Genomic DNA, 22,372 nt, shown 5'->3' on the forward strand with positions numbered 1-22,372 from the left:
GTGTTCTATAATAAACAGTATATGCACTCTGTTACCTTTCTACAATTCAGAATATTCTGAATTTAGGAACACAGCTGTCTCCAAAAGCATGGAACTAAATCCAGAGACCTTAGAGTTTTACAACTGTCACCCACTCATAAAAAACGGAACACACTTTGAAATGTTACAGTAGTCTGAGCTTTATCTTAAGTCTCTGAGTATATGTATATTAAATATTTTAAAACATACATATATAGATGAGTACCTAAAGTTTATTAACCTAATTATAGGCTATTATAACCACATAATACAATGATAGTTTGGAGCTTTTATATTACTTTTCTTCAGTGATTAAAATACAGCTCATGCCAATAGACTTATTCTTTAAATGAGGGTAGAGAACCTCAACCACATTTTTTTTAATTGTCCCAGTACTTTCATGGGAAATTAGCACCACAAAATTAATTTTAATCTGCTGATATTTAGTATACATACTGTGTGTGTTGCTACTGTTACAAAGATGAATAAGACAGCACACCTTTCTCTTAAGTAATCCACAAACGCCTTCATGTCTCTTACAGACTTGTCTCATCATCCACATTTCATGGTCACATATCAAAATTAGATGAACATAGCTTAATTAATTTATTCAACAAATAAGCATCTACTAATAGCCAGGCCCAGTTCTAGGCACTTGGGATACATTAGTGAACAAAATGGGAAAAAAAGTCCTTTCAATGTTTTAGTGGTCCTGAGAAGTCCTCCAAGGCATAAGACAGTTTGTGCCAACATATAGTGTGTCATCAGGCTCCTTTATTAAATTATACACTTTTCATTCCTAAATCATTTGGCGATAATTTGTATTATAGTTTTTTCATATGTATATATAACTACATACATGTACGTACAATTTACCTGATTTGATAGAATTATGTTAGTGGCCTTATTGAAATATATAATCTGCTAGTTTTCAAATACTGTTAGATAGTATCTATTACAAACAAAATATTATTTTGATGCTCTGAAAGGAGAAATAGGATTCCATTTAACTCCTTTTAAAAATATTTTTGCAAAACAATTTTCTTTTGGTGTTTTTAATAATTCTATCAAGCACAGCCTAGTGATTTCTTTCTGAATTATTCCTGGATCAGAATTAGACTTCTTGCCTTTTTCCGTGCCACTATGGAAGTTTGCATAAACTAACATGTATCTCGCATATGAATTAGTTATGTAATGGTAGATAAAATTTATGGTATATATATTTGTGTTATATTTGTTGTATTTTGGTAAAAATAACGGTAGATATAATTTAAAATTTTTTAATATGATGTTAATTTTACTATAGAAATAGTAGTGGAAAGGCCCAGCATTTTTGGTAAATGACATTCTAAATGTTAGCAGTTTCAATTCAGTTATTTCCTTTCACAAGTACCTGTTGATGCAGCACATCTCTTATTTATATGTATACTATTTTATTCCTAAAATATCAAGGGTAAAATTATTAAAGTAGGGTTTTTTAAAGTCAATATCTTAGATTAATAAAGTTTTCTTTTGTGACTTTGATAGTGTCTTATGTTTATATATTTATAAACTTCATTGCAATTTAGGAATGGGGGAAGCAGTGAGTCTTTCTCAAATATTAATACTGGTTTTGTAATTCTGTTTTTCTATACTGTATATTTTTCAGAGCTATTGAACCACAAAATAGCAGGCTTTTCTTCTTAGGAGAGCCATCATTTCTCAAACGTACATCTTACTACATTGGCATTATTTGCATATTTGTTTTTCTTTGAGAGAGAGAATAGTTGAAAGTGGCCATTGATAGTCGCAACTCCAAATGTAGATAATGCTAAAAACATTGCAGTGATTCACTATACATGTAAGATTTTGATATAATTAACTTGAAACATTAATTTTATGGTGGAATTCCATGTATGCATTCTTTAGGAATTTACTCACAACTAAATCAAGACTTTTAAGTTGAACTTTCTTCCTCAAGTAAATGTAGCACTTCCCACCCCACACATAAAAAAGACAGAAAAGGTTAAATATTTATCCCAAAAGCACATGGCTAATTAGCCATTTGTTTATGATTATTTTATGGTATCCTCATATAATGATGGGAAAATCTGTTTTGAGGATTTGAGAAAATTTATGGTAATGTTGAATGGAATTTTCTTAAATTTCTTCTCTTTTGCTAGTCTTGAACATGAAAATTGAAACTTATGAGCTATTTAATTACATTTTTATGTGTGGGTGATTTCATGTAGTTCACTTGGGAACAATTTCAGCTTAAACAGCTTTTCAGTAATCCATAGAAATCTCTACATTATCACTTTAGATTTTAAAATGTCATTGTTGCTACTAATATGAACATGTAGGGGCAGTATAGTACTGTTTTTGTAAATCTTGTCTGAATTTGTGAGTTTTAAAAATCTGTGTTACTGTTAGAAGTTTGTTCTTCTGTAAGATAACATAACTATATCTTGCTTTTTTAAAGAATGGTTAGTACTACTTCATTAAGTTGGAACTATTCTTTCAGTTCGTGTTCTTACGTGTATTACACAAAATCTCTTATATTATGAAAGCTCTTGGCCCTGATATATATATGAAGTCAAGGAGTATGTTTAGTTAAAAGGAAAAATGCATTTTTATTTGTCTGACAATAAAAATGAGAATAAATGAATTCATAAAAATCTGAAAATACCAAGATCAGTGCAGTTTTGCTCTTACTCTGTGTCATTCTTTCAAAATGAATGTTAATGAGAATTTATAGTCATAATTTTTCAATATGACAAGTGAACAAAACTGAGATTACCGAACAGTCTTATTTTTAAGATTCTTTAATTGGTACATCTTTTTTTCAGTATCAAAATGGTTAAGGTTATTACAAACTGTATTACAAAATATAGTAACCTTTCCCCCAACTTAATATTTAAAAGAAGACAACTGAGCAGTTATCTCTTCCATGTATGTATTCACTTTATTCAACACCTCCCATGAACCACGGACTGCTTTAGGCATTTAGAGTACAACAGTGAACAAAACATCCAAGCCATCACCCTCGTGGAGTTCATATCAGAAAAGCAGAGTGCCTAAGAGCATGGACTGTAGAGTCAGTTGGACCTGGGTTTAAGTTCTTTGTTCTACCACGTACTAAGCCTCATCTGTGAAATGGAGCTAATAATAGTACTTTTTACAGAGGGTTGTTGTAAGGATAAAATGAAATAACCCGTGGAAGGCATGGTTATGTACAAGAGTTCTGTAACTATTATGAAGCTCTCATAAGACATTTTTAGATGTGTTGGTAAAAATTACAATTAATTCTCCTGATGTAATAGTACTTATGATAGAGATTTCGAGTATTTTTTTCATTTTTAGTTTCTTCGAGTAGTGAAAGAAGATGCATGGCGCAAATTTTGAATAATTTTTCTTAAACAGTTTCCTGAGTGACTTTTAATCTTCTCTAAGTGGAAAGATGCTGCACATAAAAAGTTAATGTGATTTGGTTCTACTTACATTATGTAGATTCATTCAGTGTGACTATCATATATGTAAAAATTAACCCCATTATGTCTCCCTACATGAAGAAAATTATATGTGACATCTTGGTATTTTGTTTGGAGATTCTCAGATGTTCAGAGTAAATGTGTTGGTTTCAAATGTCGTTAAATTGGAATTTTAAAAATCGCTATATAAGAATTAAAAATATGTTTTATTGATTTACATATTATGTTAGCTGCTAAAATGTCTAGTATATAGTTTCCATTATAATTTTAAGTCCTGGCACCATTTTCCTACTGAAGCCCCCAAATTTGGTATTTAAGAAATGGAACATACTTTTTAACAAATTTGAAAACTGTCTTGTCAAAATGGTACCTGATATATTATTACTACATAAGAATTGAGACTTAAAACATTTAAAGAACTGATTCACGAATTTTAACAAAAGTACTTGGAAGATTAGACCTTTCTTTAGTACCCTGTGCTTCTCTTGGTTCTTGTTATTTCTGTGTTATACAGAAATTCCATATTTCACACACACATGCATGCATCCACACAACACAGGCATCCCACACACATAGAAATAAAATTCTAACAACCCCCTACCTCTGTTTAATAGCTTACCAGCTATGTTCATGCTACAACTGCTTCATTGAAGGGAAGTGCTGTTCTGCTGTTTTCATATTAGCTTTGTTATCATGCAGTATTTTTCAGCTGCTCATGCTCATTACCATACAGCTGGTATGTAGAGAAGAGAAGGAAGCAGGCAGAAGTTGTAATGTCTACAAGAATAAGAAGCTCTCTTGCAGATGGGGTGCTGGCAGATGGGGCATGTGTTTGAACAGGTTTTACTAATAACAGAGTGCATTAAAAATCATTCTGAGAAAGTCTAAGGTCAGTGCCATGAATTTAGAGCTTGAGAGGTTGGTCAGCTTTTTTGTAGACCTTTTTAGAATATTGATCGACTCTTACCAAAAAAAGTAATAAATGGCAAACCATACCTCCTCCAAAAAAAATCTTACCAGTTTTTTTCTTGTTTATGTTATATTAGTATGTTTTTTCTTTAGTATAATTTTAAAAGCGTTAATACTGTGACCTAGTATCGTTCATCAACTCGTGTTGTTGTAGTCTTAAATATATTTACTTAAAATGTCTACATCTATATACAAAAGTGTAGATGCTTTGTGAAAATGGTAATAACATTCTTCAGTTTCCATATATTAGAATATTCATTAGAAAGTGAAAACTAAAAATTTAGATATCGATATGTATAGTGTTGACTATGTTGAATTAGTGTTGACTATGTTGAATATTAAGTCGAGGAATGTTTTATCTGCATTCAAGGTTAGAAGTGAATGGTATGCCCAGAAATGTATCTATTGTTAAAAATATTTCTTGCATATTTTGCATATTCACAAAACCAAAGTGAATGAAGTATAATTAAAATAACTGTCATTTTTATTAAAGTATTTTAGTAGGATCTTAGTCTTTTTGGCCCTTTTTTATTAACTATAGTGTTTCTTGATACATCCTCTCTCAATGGGAGATGCTAATGAAAAGCAACTGAAGCAAAATAAAGCTAGGCAATTTCGTGTAACATAGGTAGTATTCAATTTAATTTTAAAGGAAATAGAACTTATTCTTTTCATAAAGATTAAAATGTGAATATATATAATATATATGAAATATATATAGGTATAGCTAGTTTTTTTTTAATACTTTAAGTTCTAGGGTACATGTGTACAACGTGCAGGTTTGTTACATATGTATACATGTGCCATGTTGGTTTGCTGCACCCATTAACTTGTCATTTACATTAGGTATTTCTCCTAATGCTATCCTTCCCCCATATCCCCACCCCACGACAGGCCCCAGTGTGTGATGTTCCCCACCCTGTGTCCAAGTGTTCTCATTGTTCAAGTCCCACCTATGAGTGAGAACATGCGGTGTTTCGTTTTCTGTCCTTGCAATAGTTTGCTCAGAATGATGGTTTCCAGCTTCATCCATGTCCCTTCAAAGGACATGAACTCATCCTTTTTATGGCTGCATAGTATTCCATGGTGTACATTTGCCACGTTTTCTTAATCCAGTCTATCATTGATGGGCATTTGGGTTGGTTCCAAGTCTTTGCTATTGTGAATAATGCCGCAATAAACATACGTTTGCATGTGTCTTTATTGTAGCATGATTTATAATCCATTGTGTATATACCCAGTAATGGGATTGCTGGGTCAAATGGTATTTCTAGTTCTAGATCCTTGAGGAATCGCCACATTGTCTTCCAAAATGGTTGAACTAGTTTACAGTCCTACCAACAGTGTAAAAGCATTCCTGTTTCTCCACATCCTCTCCAGCACCTGTTGTTTCCTGACGTTTTAATGATCGCCATTCTAACTGGTGTGGGATGGTAGCTCATTGTGGTTTTGATTTGCATTTAGTTTTTAAAGCTAATATAAGTTACAACACTTTTGGTAACTCAGAAACTCATGCTTCAGATTTCTTGTCAGTAAAATGGAGGTACAAAATATTGCCTGTGAAGTTAATAACTATGAATAAATAAAATGATTTTAATGAGATCTGTGGGAAGTGGTGTACTTTAACAAACATTACTAAAACTGTGTATTCCTTTTAATAGTGAAAGTTTAGATTCTGTTGGGCATTTTAAAGGTACAGAAGTTCTAAACTGTAAAGTTGCATTTTTATTGCACATCAAACTTATTTTCTTCCAGTTTAATTTGTATTTGGACTGTATAACTGATAAATATCTAGAAATACTTTTATGACTTTTCCCTGAGGGGGGGAATATATTAAGTATTATAAACAATATACAATATAATTATAAAATGAGAAACCTGTAAAATGTATTGTTCACCTACATCATTTCTTATTTAGAAAATAAGAAAATTGTGTTTTTAAAATTGTGTTGAAAATTAACAATTTTCTATCATTTCTGTAGTTCTACCATTGTTGATCAGAGTATGTCTTAAGTTGCTAATTATCTCATATAAATATTTTTTGTTGGTACCCTACTCTATGCAGAAACTATGTGAGGAGCTGAGATACAACAAGAATCAAAACAGAATCAAAATACTGCCCTCATGGAACTTACAGTCTATTGGAGAAGATAGACACATATTTAATGTGCTCACACTGTAACAAGGTGTTGGCTTCAAGCACTGGGAAATCAGAGATAGCCTATATACAGATAATTCACATATTTTCATTTCCAACCCAGACGTTTCTTCTGGGCCAGAACCAGTTGGAGCATGAGATTTGGATACCTGGTTATCTCCAAGATATCTCAAGATCCTCTTCACCCCTGGTCCCCAGAAAACAAAAATAACCAACTAACACAGTCCTCGTTATCCAGTTGCACAAGTGAGAAAATAGGTGTTATCTTTGATACCTTCCTCTTTTTTACTTGCCATGCATGACCCATTTGTGTGGGTCATCCTATCAGTTTGATGTCCTAAATGTCTCTTAACCGCCCACTCCTATGCATCTCTGTTTCTACCTAGCTAATCAAAGCCATCATTATCTCTTGCCTGGTCTTGCGGAATAACTTCCTCACACAGTCTCTCCACATCTACTCTCAAATCACTGCCATTCTATCTATTTTCAACATTACACTCTGAATGATTTTTTTCAAGAAATAATCTGATTATGTCTTTTTCTTAACTAATATCCAGCATTAGCTTTTCATTACTCTTGTGGTAAAACCCAAAATCCTTTGAGGTCTTAGGTAATCTCTCCCTTGTCTACTTCTTCAGCCTCATCTTACACCTGCCATACTACCTCTAGCTATAGGTGGTTACCCCTCCCTGCCCCAAACCTAGCTCAGTCATTTATTCAGAGAGAAGATGCCTTCTCTGAACCTACAGACTAGGTGAAAAACCTTAACATTCTTAACACTCTTTGAACACTGCAGCATTTACCATAGTTGCAGTTTTGCTTTGTTTTGTCTCATTATCTTGCCCACTATGCTGTGAACTCCAGCCATGAGACAGACACAAGACTTAGTTTAGCTTATGTTAGGCAACTGAGTGACTATTATATTGAATGAATGAGAGTGTCTGTGGCAGACTAAGATAACCATATAAATCTACATTTGTTATAATTATGTATCCTAGGTAGAATATAATTGTAGAGATACTTGAGACAATAAAGTATAGGATAGAATCACAGAGATACATATGTATCAATACAGATGTTCACTGCTAGGAATGATAACCACACATGGATCAAGTGGACAATTATTAAAGATGGATTGGCTCTTAAAAAGGCCTTATGTAATGAAGTTAAGAAACAGGGCCCAAACGATAGCCACATATTAAAAAGCATGTGCTCTATATATTCAGATGGAAAATCCTGTGAATATGTTACTACTCAGTAAGTCAAGTATTTTAAGGCTGTGTACTAAAAGAATTTTCAATGAAGAAGTCATAGTCCCTTGTTAAGTGTATTTGGGTTGGAGTAATCAACAAAGAGCATTTGAAGCAGTTTCTTTCATAAATGTTATGATACATAACTTTTGTCAGTTTTCCATAGGGTTCAAATCATTTTGGTAAGGGGGAAAACACCTAGTAGCTTTCTTGAAAGCACAGTGCATTGGAGATCCTTTGATGTTTGTGTTTTCAGCTCTGTTTCATTATTTCCTATTTTAGGAAAATAAAGCATAGGACATGAGAAGGAGAGTAAGGTACAGAAGTCCTGAGAGGGTTTGGGAAAAGGAAGTAAAACCCATGTCTTGTGTTTCTTCCAGTATGCCCACTGATGACTGCCTGGCGTCACTATAATGTCACAGATTATGAGAGCAGTTCTTAACCAAGTGGAGCCACTGACAGTAGTATATTAACTTGTCGTCAAGCTGCTCCTGGTGAATTCCCAGAAATAAAGTGTATCACAGTACACAATTAGCTGCATAGTCTGTCTCTTCTTTCTGCGAGTCTGCAGTGGCTCTAGTGTGGATTTCATATGCACATCACACATTTGCATACTGAAATAGCTAAGAAAACATCTTAGAGATATTTAAACTGCCAGTATTTCTTGCTTTGTATATAGAGAACTCTATTTTTATTTTTTTGTAAACTGAAGACCAAGACTTCCTTAGGTTCAAATCCCATCTACCTTAAGTGACCTTGGGGGTCACTTAAAACTGTGTGCCTCTTTCCTCATCCGTAAAATAGAGACAATAATAGTACCTTCTGCAGAAAGCTGTTAACCCATTTCATTGAGTTAATGTAAGAAAAACACCTAGGAAGAGTGCCTGACATATAGTGAGTTTCCTTCCCTGTATACATTGTATTCTTAAGAAAACATCTTTTTGAAAAGGAGTTGCTTATACAAACTGGAATAAAGTTTGCAGCATCTTTGATAGTGGACACTGAAAGAGCATTCAGGTCAGTTTAAAATCTAGTGTTTATTTTTCCTTTATACGTTTGGTTTAAAATATTGCCATGTGCATTTCTTGAAAATATTATCTCTTCCTCTTTCTAGTTGTACATATTGTCGTACAAATTAAGCAGTTTCACTTATTAGTCAAATGGATTTGTCATTTTTTATTGACTTGCCTGTCCTTCCCTCCTGAGTTGGGAGTGCTTTCGGGATAGATACTACATCTTGCTCAATTTTTGCATCTTTTTTGCTTAGTGCTTGGCTTTTAGTAACCCTGGACAAATATTTCTAAATGTGGTAGATCTAGATCTAAAAATATAACATTTGAATCACTGCTTAATTTTTTCTTCCTCTTGTTTTATTGTTTAGAAAATGGAGAATCATTATATGACTCAGGATTCATTTGGATGAGATTGATAATATAATGGAATTTGGAGTTAGAGGCTCACATGAATTGCTCTCAGTCACTAGCTTTTTCTGTGCTACTATATATAATACACAGATATTGTGAATCTCACAAAGTTAAAGTGTTTGAAATAAATGGATTGGTAGGGGGTAAGTTACATCTTAGTCTAACAAAATCTGTTTATTGCAATGGTTTAATAAAAGTCAGGTGACTAAAAATATCTTAGAAAATACCACTTAATTTTAATCTTTGCTGTTTATGTTGTGATCGTGATGATTAACATGTCTTCATTTAACTTCTCTTGAAAACTATTCCAAGTTGTTTTTTGTGTTTTTTTTTTGAGACGGAGCTTTGCTCTGTCGTCCAGGCTGCAGTGCAGTGGGCACAATCTCGGCTCACTGCATCCTCTGCCTCCTGGGTTTGAGCAATTCTCTGCCTCTGCCTCCCAAGTAGCTGAGATTACAGGCGCCCACCACCATGCCTGGCTAATTTTTTTTGTATTTTTAGTAGAGATGGGGTTTTACCATCTTGGCCAGGCCGATCTTGAACTCCTGACCTTGTGATCCACGTGCCTTGGCCTCCCAAAGTTATGGGATTATAGGCATGAGCCACTGCACCCGGCCCTAAGTTCTTTTTTAATATGCTGTGCTGTCTGTTGATGGAATAACTTTAAAGCAAAGGTTTAAAATGAAGAAAGGAATGTGTGTGTCTTTATCTCATGAACTAAAAGATATTGAAATTTTAAGATTACACTAAAGTTCAGCATCCTTTTGCTAGCTTTGAATTTATATTCTTTTGGTAGATTTAGACTATTCCTCATAGAATTTTTTCATATTGTGTAATTATGAACATACATCAAGTCATAAACTTAGATTTTAAGGAACCTAAGATTTAGCTTTAAAAAGTGATCTCAATTTACCATGTCGCAGTTCTTAACAGACCACAGCTATATGCACTTGTTCCGATCCAGAGCAGTTCCTAATTTTAGTTATAATTCATATTTGTTTAGTAGTCTTCATTCCATCATTACATACTCTGCCTTCATGCAACTGGTGGGAAACTAACAATATTCATTCCACATAAAGGAGCTTTTAGAATCATATATTAAATGTGACAAACTTTCTTTTTTCTTTTCTTGTCCTTTTCTTTTTTTTTCTTTTTTCTTTTTTTCTGTTCAGTTCTGTTCTTTTTTTTGAGATGGAGTCTAGCTGTGTCGCCCAGGCTGGATTGCAGTGGTGCAATCTCGGCTCACTGCAACCTCCACCTCCCGAGTTCAAGCAATTCTCCTGCCTCAGCCTCCCGAGTAGCTGGGATTACAGGTGTGCACCACCATACCTGGCTAAGTTTTGTATTTTTAGTAAAGTCAGGGTTTCACTGTGTTGGCCAGGATGGTCTCAAACTCCTGACCTCAAGTGGTCCACCTGCCTCGGCCTCCCAGAATGCTGAGATTACAGGCGTGAGCCACCATGCCTGGCAAAAGTTAGTTTTCAAACATTTAGAGGTCTCAAGTATTTATAGGTAAATATTTTTTAAATCATGTGCTAAAATGAATTTTAAGAAAGTAAATCTGTAAATAAAATATTTCTATGAGAAGAATGTTGAGAAGATAGCAGAGTGCTTCTATCAGTCTTACAGTTCACTGCACATAAAAGAAGTATACATTAGATACCTTTTCAAGTTAAGTTGTCTTGAAAATATTTACTGAACCTTCAAAGTCTTTTGGAATCTCCTAAACAGGTAGGGAATCATGTAAGTATTTACTAGTCATAGAATTCTTGATGTTTTTTTAAAGCAAATAATGCAATTTGTTGAAGTATATATATGTATATAGGAATTGCTTTAAAATGTAAATTAATGTGTTAAAAATGAATAGAATCCTCTTTTTAAAATGTAGTGGGCACCTGATTACTGTGTTCTTTCCTATTCACTTGACAGCCATGTCAAACACTTGAATACTTAAAGAGCAAGCAAGCTACATAAAAGCAAAGAATTGATGAAAGATCACCATGAGGCACACTTTCTAGAGCAAGAACCCAGTGTTATTTTTGTTTCTCACTGGCCTAGCACCAAAACAAAATAGGTACTCAATAAATATTTTCCAATTAGTGAAATCAGTTTGAATTCACAGACTTTGATTCATAATTAGAGTTTTAAAAGATTGGTTCAAGTTGTGCCTTATCATTTTGAATTCTTCTGGAAAATTAGTAAGATGCTTGATGAGAAGGGATGCCTGTATTTTAAAAAGTTCAGTAAGTATGAATCTGGACTTTCTGTATCTGCCAGCCAAATGTTGGCTGACATTTTAATATTTTTTTATATATTTAATATGTTTTAATATATTTTTCTAGGCTTTTCTCTAAGCATACACAGTGCGCACGCACATAAAATATATGCTTTTTTCAAAAGGGCTGTACCTTATATTGTGTTATCGAATCTCACTTACCTTCTAGTTTTACAGTCACCCTTCTATAGTCACCTAGCTCTGTACATGATGAGCAGTTTCTGAGACTTCAAATGCTCTATACTGAAGTCTGTTCTTTAGAAAGGAGGCTTTGAGTCTGGGGGCCAGACAGTAGAGGTGTGGGGAGAAAGGGCTGGGGTAGAACAAGGTGAAAATTTTCTTAGTGAGCCATACCTTTTTGAATAGGAGAGGTTCTTTCAGCCACGTGTTGGTAAGAATCGGTGAGTTGTGTACTCACCTATTGCCCCGAGTAACTTTTTGGATTGTTTTTTCATGAACTTTTTCTGGGAATATACAGTTTCAATGAATGTTTTCTTCACTATTTCCCTACCCCATATATTCAGGAGCACAACTTGCTTGTATGTATGATTTCTAGTTTGAATGCCTGCTCAAACAGAAAGTCCCCTTGTTTGTCAGTGTTTGTAACTCAGATAAAAAGTCAACAGTCTTCACACCCACACAGTAAAGTTCTCCTAGTGCAGAAAGACACATAATGCCCTAAAATGGAATGATGAGCCATGACAGGAAGTATTTTGAAGAAATTTAACAATAAGTTAAATAACATTTTAACTCTAGTATTAAATGTTTCAATTAGGAGAAATAGCATCACATGGGTTATCCCCTAATGAACCTTGTAAGACCAGTGACTAGAAGTCTAATAGATGCTATTAATCCTGCAAGTTAATAATAGTCATATTTCCATTTACATCTCAGGTCCACAGGTGATAATTTCCTTCTTCCCTCTCAACACTTACCAAACTTCTGTTTTTTAAACACAGAAGCAAGACCGTGTCATTTATGAACTCTCAGACTATTTAAATAACTTCTCCATTTTCTGACCCACTCCACCCAGTTTGGCAATTGATATGTAGTCCAGTATTGCTTTCTATTTGTTTCTTGTCTTTGTGGGGTTTTTTTGTTTTTTGAGACAGAGTTTTGCTCTTTTTGCCCAGGCTGGAGTGCAACGGCACGATCTCAGCTCACTGCAACCTCCACCTTCCGGGTTCAAGCGATTCTCCTGCCTCACCTGTTTTCGTGGTTTTTGTTGTTGTTTTGTTTTGTTTTTGGTAGTTTTTGTGTGTTTGTTTTTGAGACAGAGTCTTGCCTTATCACCCAGGCTGGAGTAGAGTGCTATAATCATAGCTCACTGCAACCTCAAACTCCAGGGCTCAAATGATCGTCCTGCCCCAGCCTCTCAAGTAGCTAGGGCTACAGGTGCACATCACCATGCCCAGGTAATCTTTTTTCATTATTTGTAGAAATGGGGGTCTTGCTATATTGCCCAGGCTGGTCTTGAACTCATAGCCTCAAATGATCCTCCTGCCGCAGCCTCCCAAAGCTCTGGGATTACAGGTATGAGCCACCACACCCAGGCTCGTTTCTTATCTTGTCACCTGGATTTTAAGTATCTTGTGGGAGGAAGGTAATTATAATGTTTTTGTTTGCCCTTGGTAGCATTTCACAGATTGGGACATAGGAGGTGACTTATTTCTTTTTGTTTTTTTTTTTTTTTTTTTTTTTTTTGAGACGGAGTCTTGCTCTGTCGCCCAGGCTGGAGTGCAGTGGCCGGATCTCAGCTCACTGCAAGCTCTGCCTCCCGGGTTTACGCCATTCTCCTGCCTCAGTCTCCCGAGTAGCTGGGACTACAGGCGCCCGCCACCTCGCCCGGCTAGTTTTTTTGTATTTTTTAGTAGAGATGGGGTTTCACTGTGTTAGCCAGGATGGTCTCGATCTCCTGACCTTGTGATCCGCCCGTCTCGGCCTCCCAAAGTGCTGGGATTACAGGCTTGAGCCACCGCGCCCGGCCTAGGTGACTTATTTCTTAATTGATTGTTTTTTTAACCTAAAATTTTCTCTCAGTTTCTGTCACCTTTCCCCCGTCACCAGGCCTTTGCCTCAGATTTCCCAGATGTAGTAGAAGCATAGTTACATGGACCTAAAATAATGATTCAATAAACTGAATAATCAAATTTAGTTGCAGTTTACAAACATGCTTATTTGCAAAATGTAACACTTTTTTCTTCTTTAGCAATGTCTCGTGTTTTAGCTTAACTTGAGCTACCACATATCAAATGGAAATCAGTAAGAATTATTGATCTTGGGACCAGAGACCAAGGTTCTAAATATAGCTAGCTATATAAGCCTGAGCAAGACTCTTAATTCTGTACCTACTTTTCTTACCTGTTAAATACACCTACCATTTCTAGGGTATCTCTTATGTGCTAGGCATCTTCTGTGTCCTCACAGTGACTCTGTAGTTTAGGTGGGTAAGGTAGGTGCATATCACTACTCTTTTATAAAAAGAGAAAACTGAAACTGATAAAGGTCAAGCACCTGACATTACACTGTGATAGTGGCAAAACTTGTGCTTAAATCCAGGTTCCTCTGGTTCCATTGCTTGTGTTCATTCCACAAACAAAGAGGAATTAGATGACATCCAAAATCACTCTATGGCTTCCTGCTTTTAATGTTTTTTGCTGATTCAGTAGCTATACCTTTTTTTTTAGTCTTCAACTCTCTTCTCAAAATTTTTTATCATGACTAATCACTAATTTGGGAAATTAATCCCAGAATTTTAAACAGTTCTTGAAATGAGTACAAGATTAATATATAACACCTTTGGAAAATTATTCTCAAGTCAGGCAAATATATTTGAAAATCACAAACAGCAGCAATAAATATGGATTTGTGTAAAGAAAACAGAAGAGTGAATAGGGTTTAGGCCTTATATTGAGGGAAATTTGATTTTATTCTTTCTCCATGTTAAATTATTTCCTGGCTCATATTTGTGATTTCATTTTTCTTGAAGTCACACTTACTTTACTTTTTTTCCATGATATCTGTCTTACTTTACTGAAAGTATTACTATAAGAAATTCACAACGAAATTTTGAGAGGAAACTTACGAATTCCAAATGCTTATTGGTAGTTTATTTTGGATTTTAAGTATGAAAGATTCATTGCTTTCTGGATAAATCAGTAAACTCCACGGTGACTTGCTAACTTCGTTGTCAAATTATTGCACTGATGCTGGGTGTCTATGAAAAAGTAGAGGATGTTGACTTAGTATTAGTCTGACAGCTGTGTAACAATATAAATTTTAGAGGAACAAATAAAACCCCCATATTATTCTGTGGCTGGCATAAATAGAACTCTTAACTTGCATTATTGGGTACAAATTCTGTATGTATGTATATTTATATATTTGTAGATAAATACATTTGTGCACGTGTCCATCAGATGACTAATGTGACCCGATCTGAAGGAATGAAAAAACTTTCACTGTTTGAACTAATACTGCAGTTGATTTGTGTCAAATCATCAGAGGCTGCATCTTTGTGAGGAGAGTTTTAAATAGCTTACACTTCAAGATTTAAAACTTCTGGCCAGGCACAGTGGCGTACCCCTGTAATCCCAGCACCTTGGGAGGCTGAGGCGGGCGGATTATTTGAAGCCAGGAGTTCAAGACTAGCCTGGCCAACATGGTGAAACCCCATCTCTACTAAAAATAGAAAAATTAGTGGAGCATGGTGGCGCACAACTGTAATCCCAGCTACTCGGGAGGGTGAGTCAGAATCTCTTGAACCCAGGAAGTGGAGGTTGCGATGAGCCGAGATTGCGCCACTGCACTCTAGCCTGGGCAACCGAGTAAGACTCTGTCTTAAAAAAAAAAAAGTACTACTTCTGTAATTATACTTATATTAAAATTTATTTAAAAGCAGTCAGCTGTAACATTTTGATTTGCAGCTTGATTTACAGAGGTTGGGATTATATATATTACTGTAAACATCCCCTTCCCCCAAAAAAATAAGTTTAAGTAAGATTATCTATTACAATGTTTAGTGTTTGGGATTGTTTTCTAAGGCACTAGTGTCATAGTATTTGTTTACTTAGATGGTAGTTTTGAACTAAAGCTGGCTCATCTTGTTTTATTTTACATGTTCTCAAAAATTTTTCAGAACTAGTTTCAGTATGAGTTCTAACAGTCAGATGTTTGTGTATATTACATTACACTATGCTCTTGTGTTAATTGACTATATTTCCAATGGAGTAAGAACAAAGTCTTAATTACTGCATATAATATTCTGTGCCCAGCACCAAATAGGTGCTAAACAAATGCTTACTGAATGAATAAATGTGGAAAATTGCTTATTGGTCAATACTGCCACCTGTTTGTGTTATTGAAAATGTAAATGGTGGGCATATATACTATTTCAGTTGATATCTGTATAGAACAGGTTTATTAGTTTGCCAGTTTTAATAAGCAAACCTTTTAATAAGCACTCACATCCCAGAAAGTTAATGACAGTGAGTTAGTGAAATTTCAAAAAGTATTTCAGTCTCAACATGGTTGGCATTCCTTTCATTGATGTTGAAATTTTGAACTGTCTGTAATTTTGAACTGTCTGTAATCTAAATTCTGTGCTTAGGGCAAGACAGCTAACTGTGGTGGTTTCCTAGTCCTTTCCAGAGTACATAGTATTGTCATGATAATAATAAAATCACTGACATAGGAATATAAACACATTCTCCTGCTGTTAAAAAATGGAAGTGTATTTTTAAATGTTAGCAAGGTAATGAAAAGAACTAATAGTATTCATAGTATTTTCCACTAATTATAAACTTTTTAGCTGAGTTAAGCTTTTTAATACTGATTGTAATGTATGTTTATTCTTTAGAAAAATAATGCTGTGGTTTCTGATATTTGCTTGCATGGCCAATTCAAAAATATTAATTATTTGTTTTGTGACATTTTCTGGATGCCCTAGAAATAAAGTTGAATAAGATGTGAATATTTAGGGAGGAGATAGGGGAGAAAGATGTATAAAAATAATGACAGTGAACTATGATAACTGCGTTAATAGAAGAACTATATATAAGATGGAAATAATGAACTCTTGAGAGTCAAGGTGAGGTAAAGTACTCTATTAACTACTTCATCCTTTATGTTGACATTATGTACAAAGATAAGTATTTCTCTGAAGATAAATGATTCACTTAAGACCATTTGTTTATATTTTTCTCACTGTATGTACATTATTTTTTGTTTCTGCTCACAACCACAACTGGCCCTTCTAAAAACTTAAGTCATCCCAATTATTTGCTCAGAGAGAGCCATTTCTCTAGTAGGAGCTCACAGGTTAATGGTTCTATGGCATCATTCCCCAGAGGCAAAGACATCATCATATATTTGTGCTGGTTTTTTTCCTCGTTACTGCTGACTTCTATGCTAGCACACTAGTTCCACTTCTACACCTAGCACAGTGGAGTTGTGATGAGATGAGCATTGAGTCTGAGTTAGCAGATGGATTTTATTCCAGGACCTTATTCTTGGTCATTCCCTTTGCTAATGGAATTTCAATAATGCTTCTAGGTTGTCAGTCAACACAAGAATTAATTTTTTGTGGAATGGGAGAAATGATTGCCTAGCTGAAATTACATGAAAATTTACTTTATTGTAATGAAAATATATTTAATATAGTGAAATAGTAATTCTAAAAATACAGATGACAAACAAGCATTTTCTTAGCTGTTTGGTTGACTAACTTAGCTATTTGGTTTCTTAGTTATTTGGTTGGCCTTCTTCCCAGTGAACTTACTACTTAATATTTTAGTATAAGGCATAAAATACTTAAAAGAAACTTATTTAACAGAGATAACAGACTGATCTAAAGTTTAAAATGTTTATTGTCACAGAGATAAGATAACTACACAAACCAACAAAGATTTTTAAATATTACTAAAAACTTAAATATGAATAAAGTTTCAAACTATATTTTAGCCAAGAGTGGTGTAAATAGAAATGTGAGAATGATTTTATTTGCTTTGTTCATATATAGATTATGATGACAGTAATACAGTAGATCACAGTTTTCCTTGATAGTACGTCAGAGAATGTTGAAAGTCATTTTTATTCTGTTAATTTGAAATTCAGTTAGAGGCTCAGTTGACTAGCTTTGTTTGACAAGTTCTTCACAGTTCAAATTAACATCATAAGATATTAGGGAGAATTGTTTAAATACTTGGGAAGACAAGGTCTTCATTAGTACTTATAAACATGTGCATTTCTCACTTAAAGGATAAACAAATTAATAAAAATCTTTCCCAAGTGGGAACCATGGTAGATGGAGGATATGTGGTAGTAGAAAGACTTCTCAGTGTAGACTTTTTTGTATATCATTTCGATGTTTGAAGCATACAAACCTGGTAATAAAACATGAATCTACAGGACAGTACCCCCATATAAACAATATTTGTGGGGAACAGGTTTTCCTGTAAGTCACAGCCCTAAGTAGGAGACATATAATCATGGGAGCATGTCCTTTGAATATACAAAGTTAAGAGGTATTTCTTTAGGTTTTGAGACAGTATCCCCTACTTCATTAAAGTTGGTCTCTTCTTAACTGAGTAGACTTAACTTGAAAAAGTTAGTTCAACTAGAAATAGGACATGATTTCAGTTGAAGCCAAAGTATATACTATTATAGCACTAGTATTACACCTGTCTTATGAAAAACTTGTTACCGCTGACAAATTCTGAATGAAATTTCAGGTGTTCTGATAGTCCAGAACATTGAGGAAAATCACCTTTTTTCCCCCTTTCCTAAATCTTGAGTCCTCAGAACTTCTAACAAAAGGGTTTATGGGTCCATTCCTAACAATTAGATTTTTTGGTTTTTTTGCTTCCCTTCGAAGTAAGATTATTTAGATAACTAACTTCTACTGAGTACATATACATATTGTTCCTGAGGGTAAGAATTAGTTTAAGAGCCAGGTAGGAGATTTTTTTAAAAAAGATAAGTAGACAGTAGAATATAATTTCTAGAAGACTCAAGATGTACATCTTCATAAAATTTTACATTATCTTATTTTCATTTATGTTTTAAAGTAAAAGATGTTGCATTGACATAATGTCTTAGTTATAAAGGTAAACATTTTTGTTTTTAAAATTATGATACTACTTTATGCAGTATTTAGAACCATTTTACTAAAGAATGCCATTTACCACCATAGCAGAGAGTATTAAAATATTAGTAAGTCCAAATCGTTGTTTTGTTTTTCTGGAGAAACTTGCATCGAATAGGGGTAACTATAGGCACACAATTTACTTGTAATAAAGAACACTAATGGGGAGGGTAGGAGTAAATTAACTAGACCCTTAATAATGGGCTTTTCTAGTTCAAGGAATCTTATAATTGTCCCTGAAGCTAGTTGTGAAGGAAGTTGCAAGATGAAATATCTAGATTTATGTAGTAGTCATTCCAGGAAAAATGTTGCCTTCTGGCAAACTTTGGCACCTTTATTATGTAAAATGCCTTTTTAATGATAAGCAATATAGATTGTCAAAATAATTTTGAGGACAGAAGTCCAGTGCCTCCTGTTTACTCCAGATTAAATTAGCAAATAAAAGTAAGCCTCTCCAGCGAGCCCAGTGTTTGCTCTTTTGGGGAGAAAATAGCCTTTTGGCCAGACTTTACACACTTAGGTAGTACTAGTTTGTTAATCTTAAAAAGACATTCTCATGTTTAGTAAGAATTGATGAAGCGTGTGGCCATTTTCCTGAAAATTACTATGTTTTAAAGGATTGAATTGGAAAAGCATAGAGGATGTTTTTATTAAATCAATACCAAAATATGCAGGTTGAAATATAAGTTAGATTACATAATTTCTGCAAATGCTGTTGGCTCCAAACCAGTTTACTTTATTGTCAGTCAACCCCAAAGAATTATTAATTTCTCTCTTTGGGATTGCCTGTTTTGTACCATCCAAGCTACTTGAAAAATCTGATTAGTCTGTGCCAGGACTACGGTAGGATGACAGTTAGTGAAAATAGCATGCTTTGCCTCTGTTGAGGGGGACCATATGAAAATATATCCTATTTTCACAATGTTTCTGAAAAGATTTATTTGTGGAAATGTTCCTTGCTATTTAAAACTCTTCAAAAATGCAGGTTTTACAAAATACAAAAATAACCTCCTGAAAGTTTGAAAGGGGAGAGGGGGCTGTCGTGTGGGGGCGGTCTCATTTGCTGCCCACATCCTCCCTCTGTTCAGTGCGTTGTGTGCTTACGGGTTCCCTGGAGCGGATCACCATATAATTGATGTGCAGTCTGCATTGCTGAATCCTGGACTGCACCATTCTGTGTTCAAGGGAAGATGTAATCTGATCCCTCTGCTGCTGAGGGAGGAATCTGTTCAGTCAAGGCTTTGACAGGGCATAGTCTCCTCCAATAATCTTCTCCGTTCTCTCTCATTATTCCCTCGAGTTCTTCTCAGTCAAGCTGCATGTATGTATGTGTGTCCCGAGAAGCGGTTTGATACTGAGCTGCATTTGCCTTTACTGTGGAGTTTTGTTGCCGGTTCTGCTCCCTAATCTTCCTTTTCTGACGTGCCTGAGCATGTCCACATTAGAATCTGTGACATACCTACCTGAAAAAGGTTTATATTGTCAGAGACTGCCAAGCAGCCGGACACACGGGGGCACAGAATCACTGAAGGGGAAAAATACAGAAAATATGGGTTTCTACGGCACATTAAAAATGATTTTTTACAAAGTAAGTAATCTGTTTTCTTCCTATGCTATGTGATTGTGTGTGTATGCCTGCCTGAGAAGGAAAATCTGTATCATCAGAGATGGCTGCAGTATCCTCTAATTTTGGTGGGTGGCTGGATGTCTGGTATTCTGTTTTATATCATGAATGTAAGCAAATAATGGAAAAACTGTGAGCTGGAAAAAGCTTTAAATTTAAGATTAAATGTATATTTTAATCTGAGAATTTTTCACTGAAAATATATTCAGACTTTAGAAATGTGGCTCCGTTAAATGCTGACCTGGAAATACTCTATCCTTAGTTGGCTTTTAGTGAACCTTTTGCCTTCAATTTTTCTATACCTTATATATAGTTTTTCTTTTTTCATTAGTTGACTCTTTAAAAGTATAGAATCATGAGACTATTTGGGATTTATATTTAAAGAGATCATGTTTACTTTCCGTACCCCTCAAAAATTGCAGAATTAATTTTTGGTTCTGAAGTCAGTATTTTCAGTAAACAGAACAGTATTTAAAAGACTTCTATAATCATACAGAAGGTGCTTTCCTTTATAAAATATTTGTAAAATAAAATCCTTTCTCATTGGTTTCCTTGATACACATTTTGGGCATGTTTATTCATAGAAGGATTTCTAAGATGGAAATAAAGTTTGCTTTTAGTGGCAAATGGTATTTGCACCAATGTTTTTTACAAGGTATCCTGGGAAGTTCTGAAAACCAGTATTACAAACTTAATCAGAATAAATATCGAAGTTTCTCCTAATTATGAAGATAAGAATTTGAGGAAGTTATCAGAAAACTAGATTGTAACATAGTCTGTACTGACTGACCTTCCTGATGGATTCATTTACATGTATGTGTATATATGTGTATCTATAAATTAGACACATGGAAACACGTGGCTACCTATATACTTCAGCTTTTATATTTATGTTTGCTTTTTAATAAAATTATTTGGAGAAAGAAAATAATGGTTTCTGAGAGGAATCACTTTAAAACAATGTAATCAGTACAGAAACTTCTGAAGGGAAGAAACCAGCCAGACCCATTCCATTTCTTTCCAGTAGGTATGTCATGAACTAAGGTATAAATTGTAGATGAGCTTGTTGTACCCTCACCTCTAGCCCCTAGTATCGTAAAATCATCCCAGTATTTTAGAAAACTCTTCGTGATGACAAAAACATGGTCTTTATTATTCCGTGTGGCTCTAAAACATTTTTAGTCTCTTTAGTATTTATATTGTATCATGCTATGTTGTGATGTTCCCATGTAAGGCAAGAGGTAGGAAAATAAGGCTGCTGCAAAGCAAGGATTTTTACCTACTTATAAACATGAGGATAGCTCGCTATCACTCTGGAGTGTTTTTCCTCCTATAACTTGCAGTAATACAGTGATTAGTTAGTGGACACAAATCTTAAAAAGGGGTTGTTGAAATGGAAAAAGTTGAATCTTATTAGATTTTATTTTCTCGTATTAAAATATACATATAGTCATATAAGAATATTTCAATATTGATGTTGACAAGATACAATTCTGAATATATAGTATAGCATGGCATAATGAAACACCTTAAAATGTAGATTTTGGATACACCTTATAGAGAGGCATAACTGATTCTTTTAAAACCTTTCTGTTGTTGCTTTTCAAGTTAGAATATTTTGTCCTGAGTATCTGTCAATAGAGCTATATTCTATATATATATCAATTGATGACTTTTTCCCTCAGCGTTATTATACTGTCTCCAGATTTCTCTTATTATTGATTTACTTTTTAAAACTATCCTTATTGCCCATATTAATTGCTTTATGCTTTATCACTATTCAAAATTATTTATACTGCTCTTTACTCTTTTATAATGGTATGAGTGTTTAAAATTGAGTTTGTTACTTTCATACTTATTTCTGATTTTACAATTTTGAATTTTGTTTATCTTTATTAAAAACATGTTTTTAAAGAAAAATGAAGATTCACAAGGAAGGCACGTTAAATATGATTCTTTTCTGTGGGGATTAACATGAGATTTTTCCCTATGTTGGTTATTAAATTGGAAAACATGAAAGATGTATTACCTCAAGGAATA

At 34.3% G+C, this 22,372-nt stretch overlaps 1 protein-coding gene across 4 annotated transcripts in view; it reads left to right on the forward strand.

The window, feature by feature from the left end:
- Positions 1–22,372, forward strand: part of FBXW7 (F-box and WD repeat domain containing 7, E3 ubiquitin protein ligase) — a 222,428-nt gene that overhangs the window by 171,398 nt on the left and 28,658 nt on the right. The window contains exon 1 of one of the 4 annotated variants that reach the window (XM_011973230.1): positions 19,795–20,296. The exons of the other annotated variants lie outside the window; for them this stretch is intronic. Coding sequence (XP_011828620.1) covers positions 20,036–20,296 — 261 coding nt within the window. The 5' untranslated portion in view covers positions 19,795–20,035. Of the gene's footprint in view, positions 1–19,794; positions 20,297–22,372 lie in introns of those variants that run through there. 4 annotated transcript variants of the gene reach the window in all.

Source organism: Mandrillus leucophaeus, unplaced genomic scaffold, assembly GCF_000951045.1.
Source record: "Mandrillus leucophaeus isolate KB7577 unplaced genomic scaffold, Mleu.le_1.0 Scaffold136, whole genome shotgun sequence".
NCBI classification, from domain to species: Eukaryota; Metazoa; Chordata; class Mammalia; order Primates; family Cercopithecidae; genus Mandrillus; species Mandrillus leucophaeus.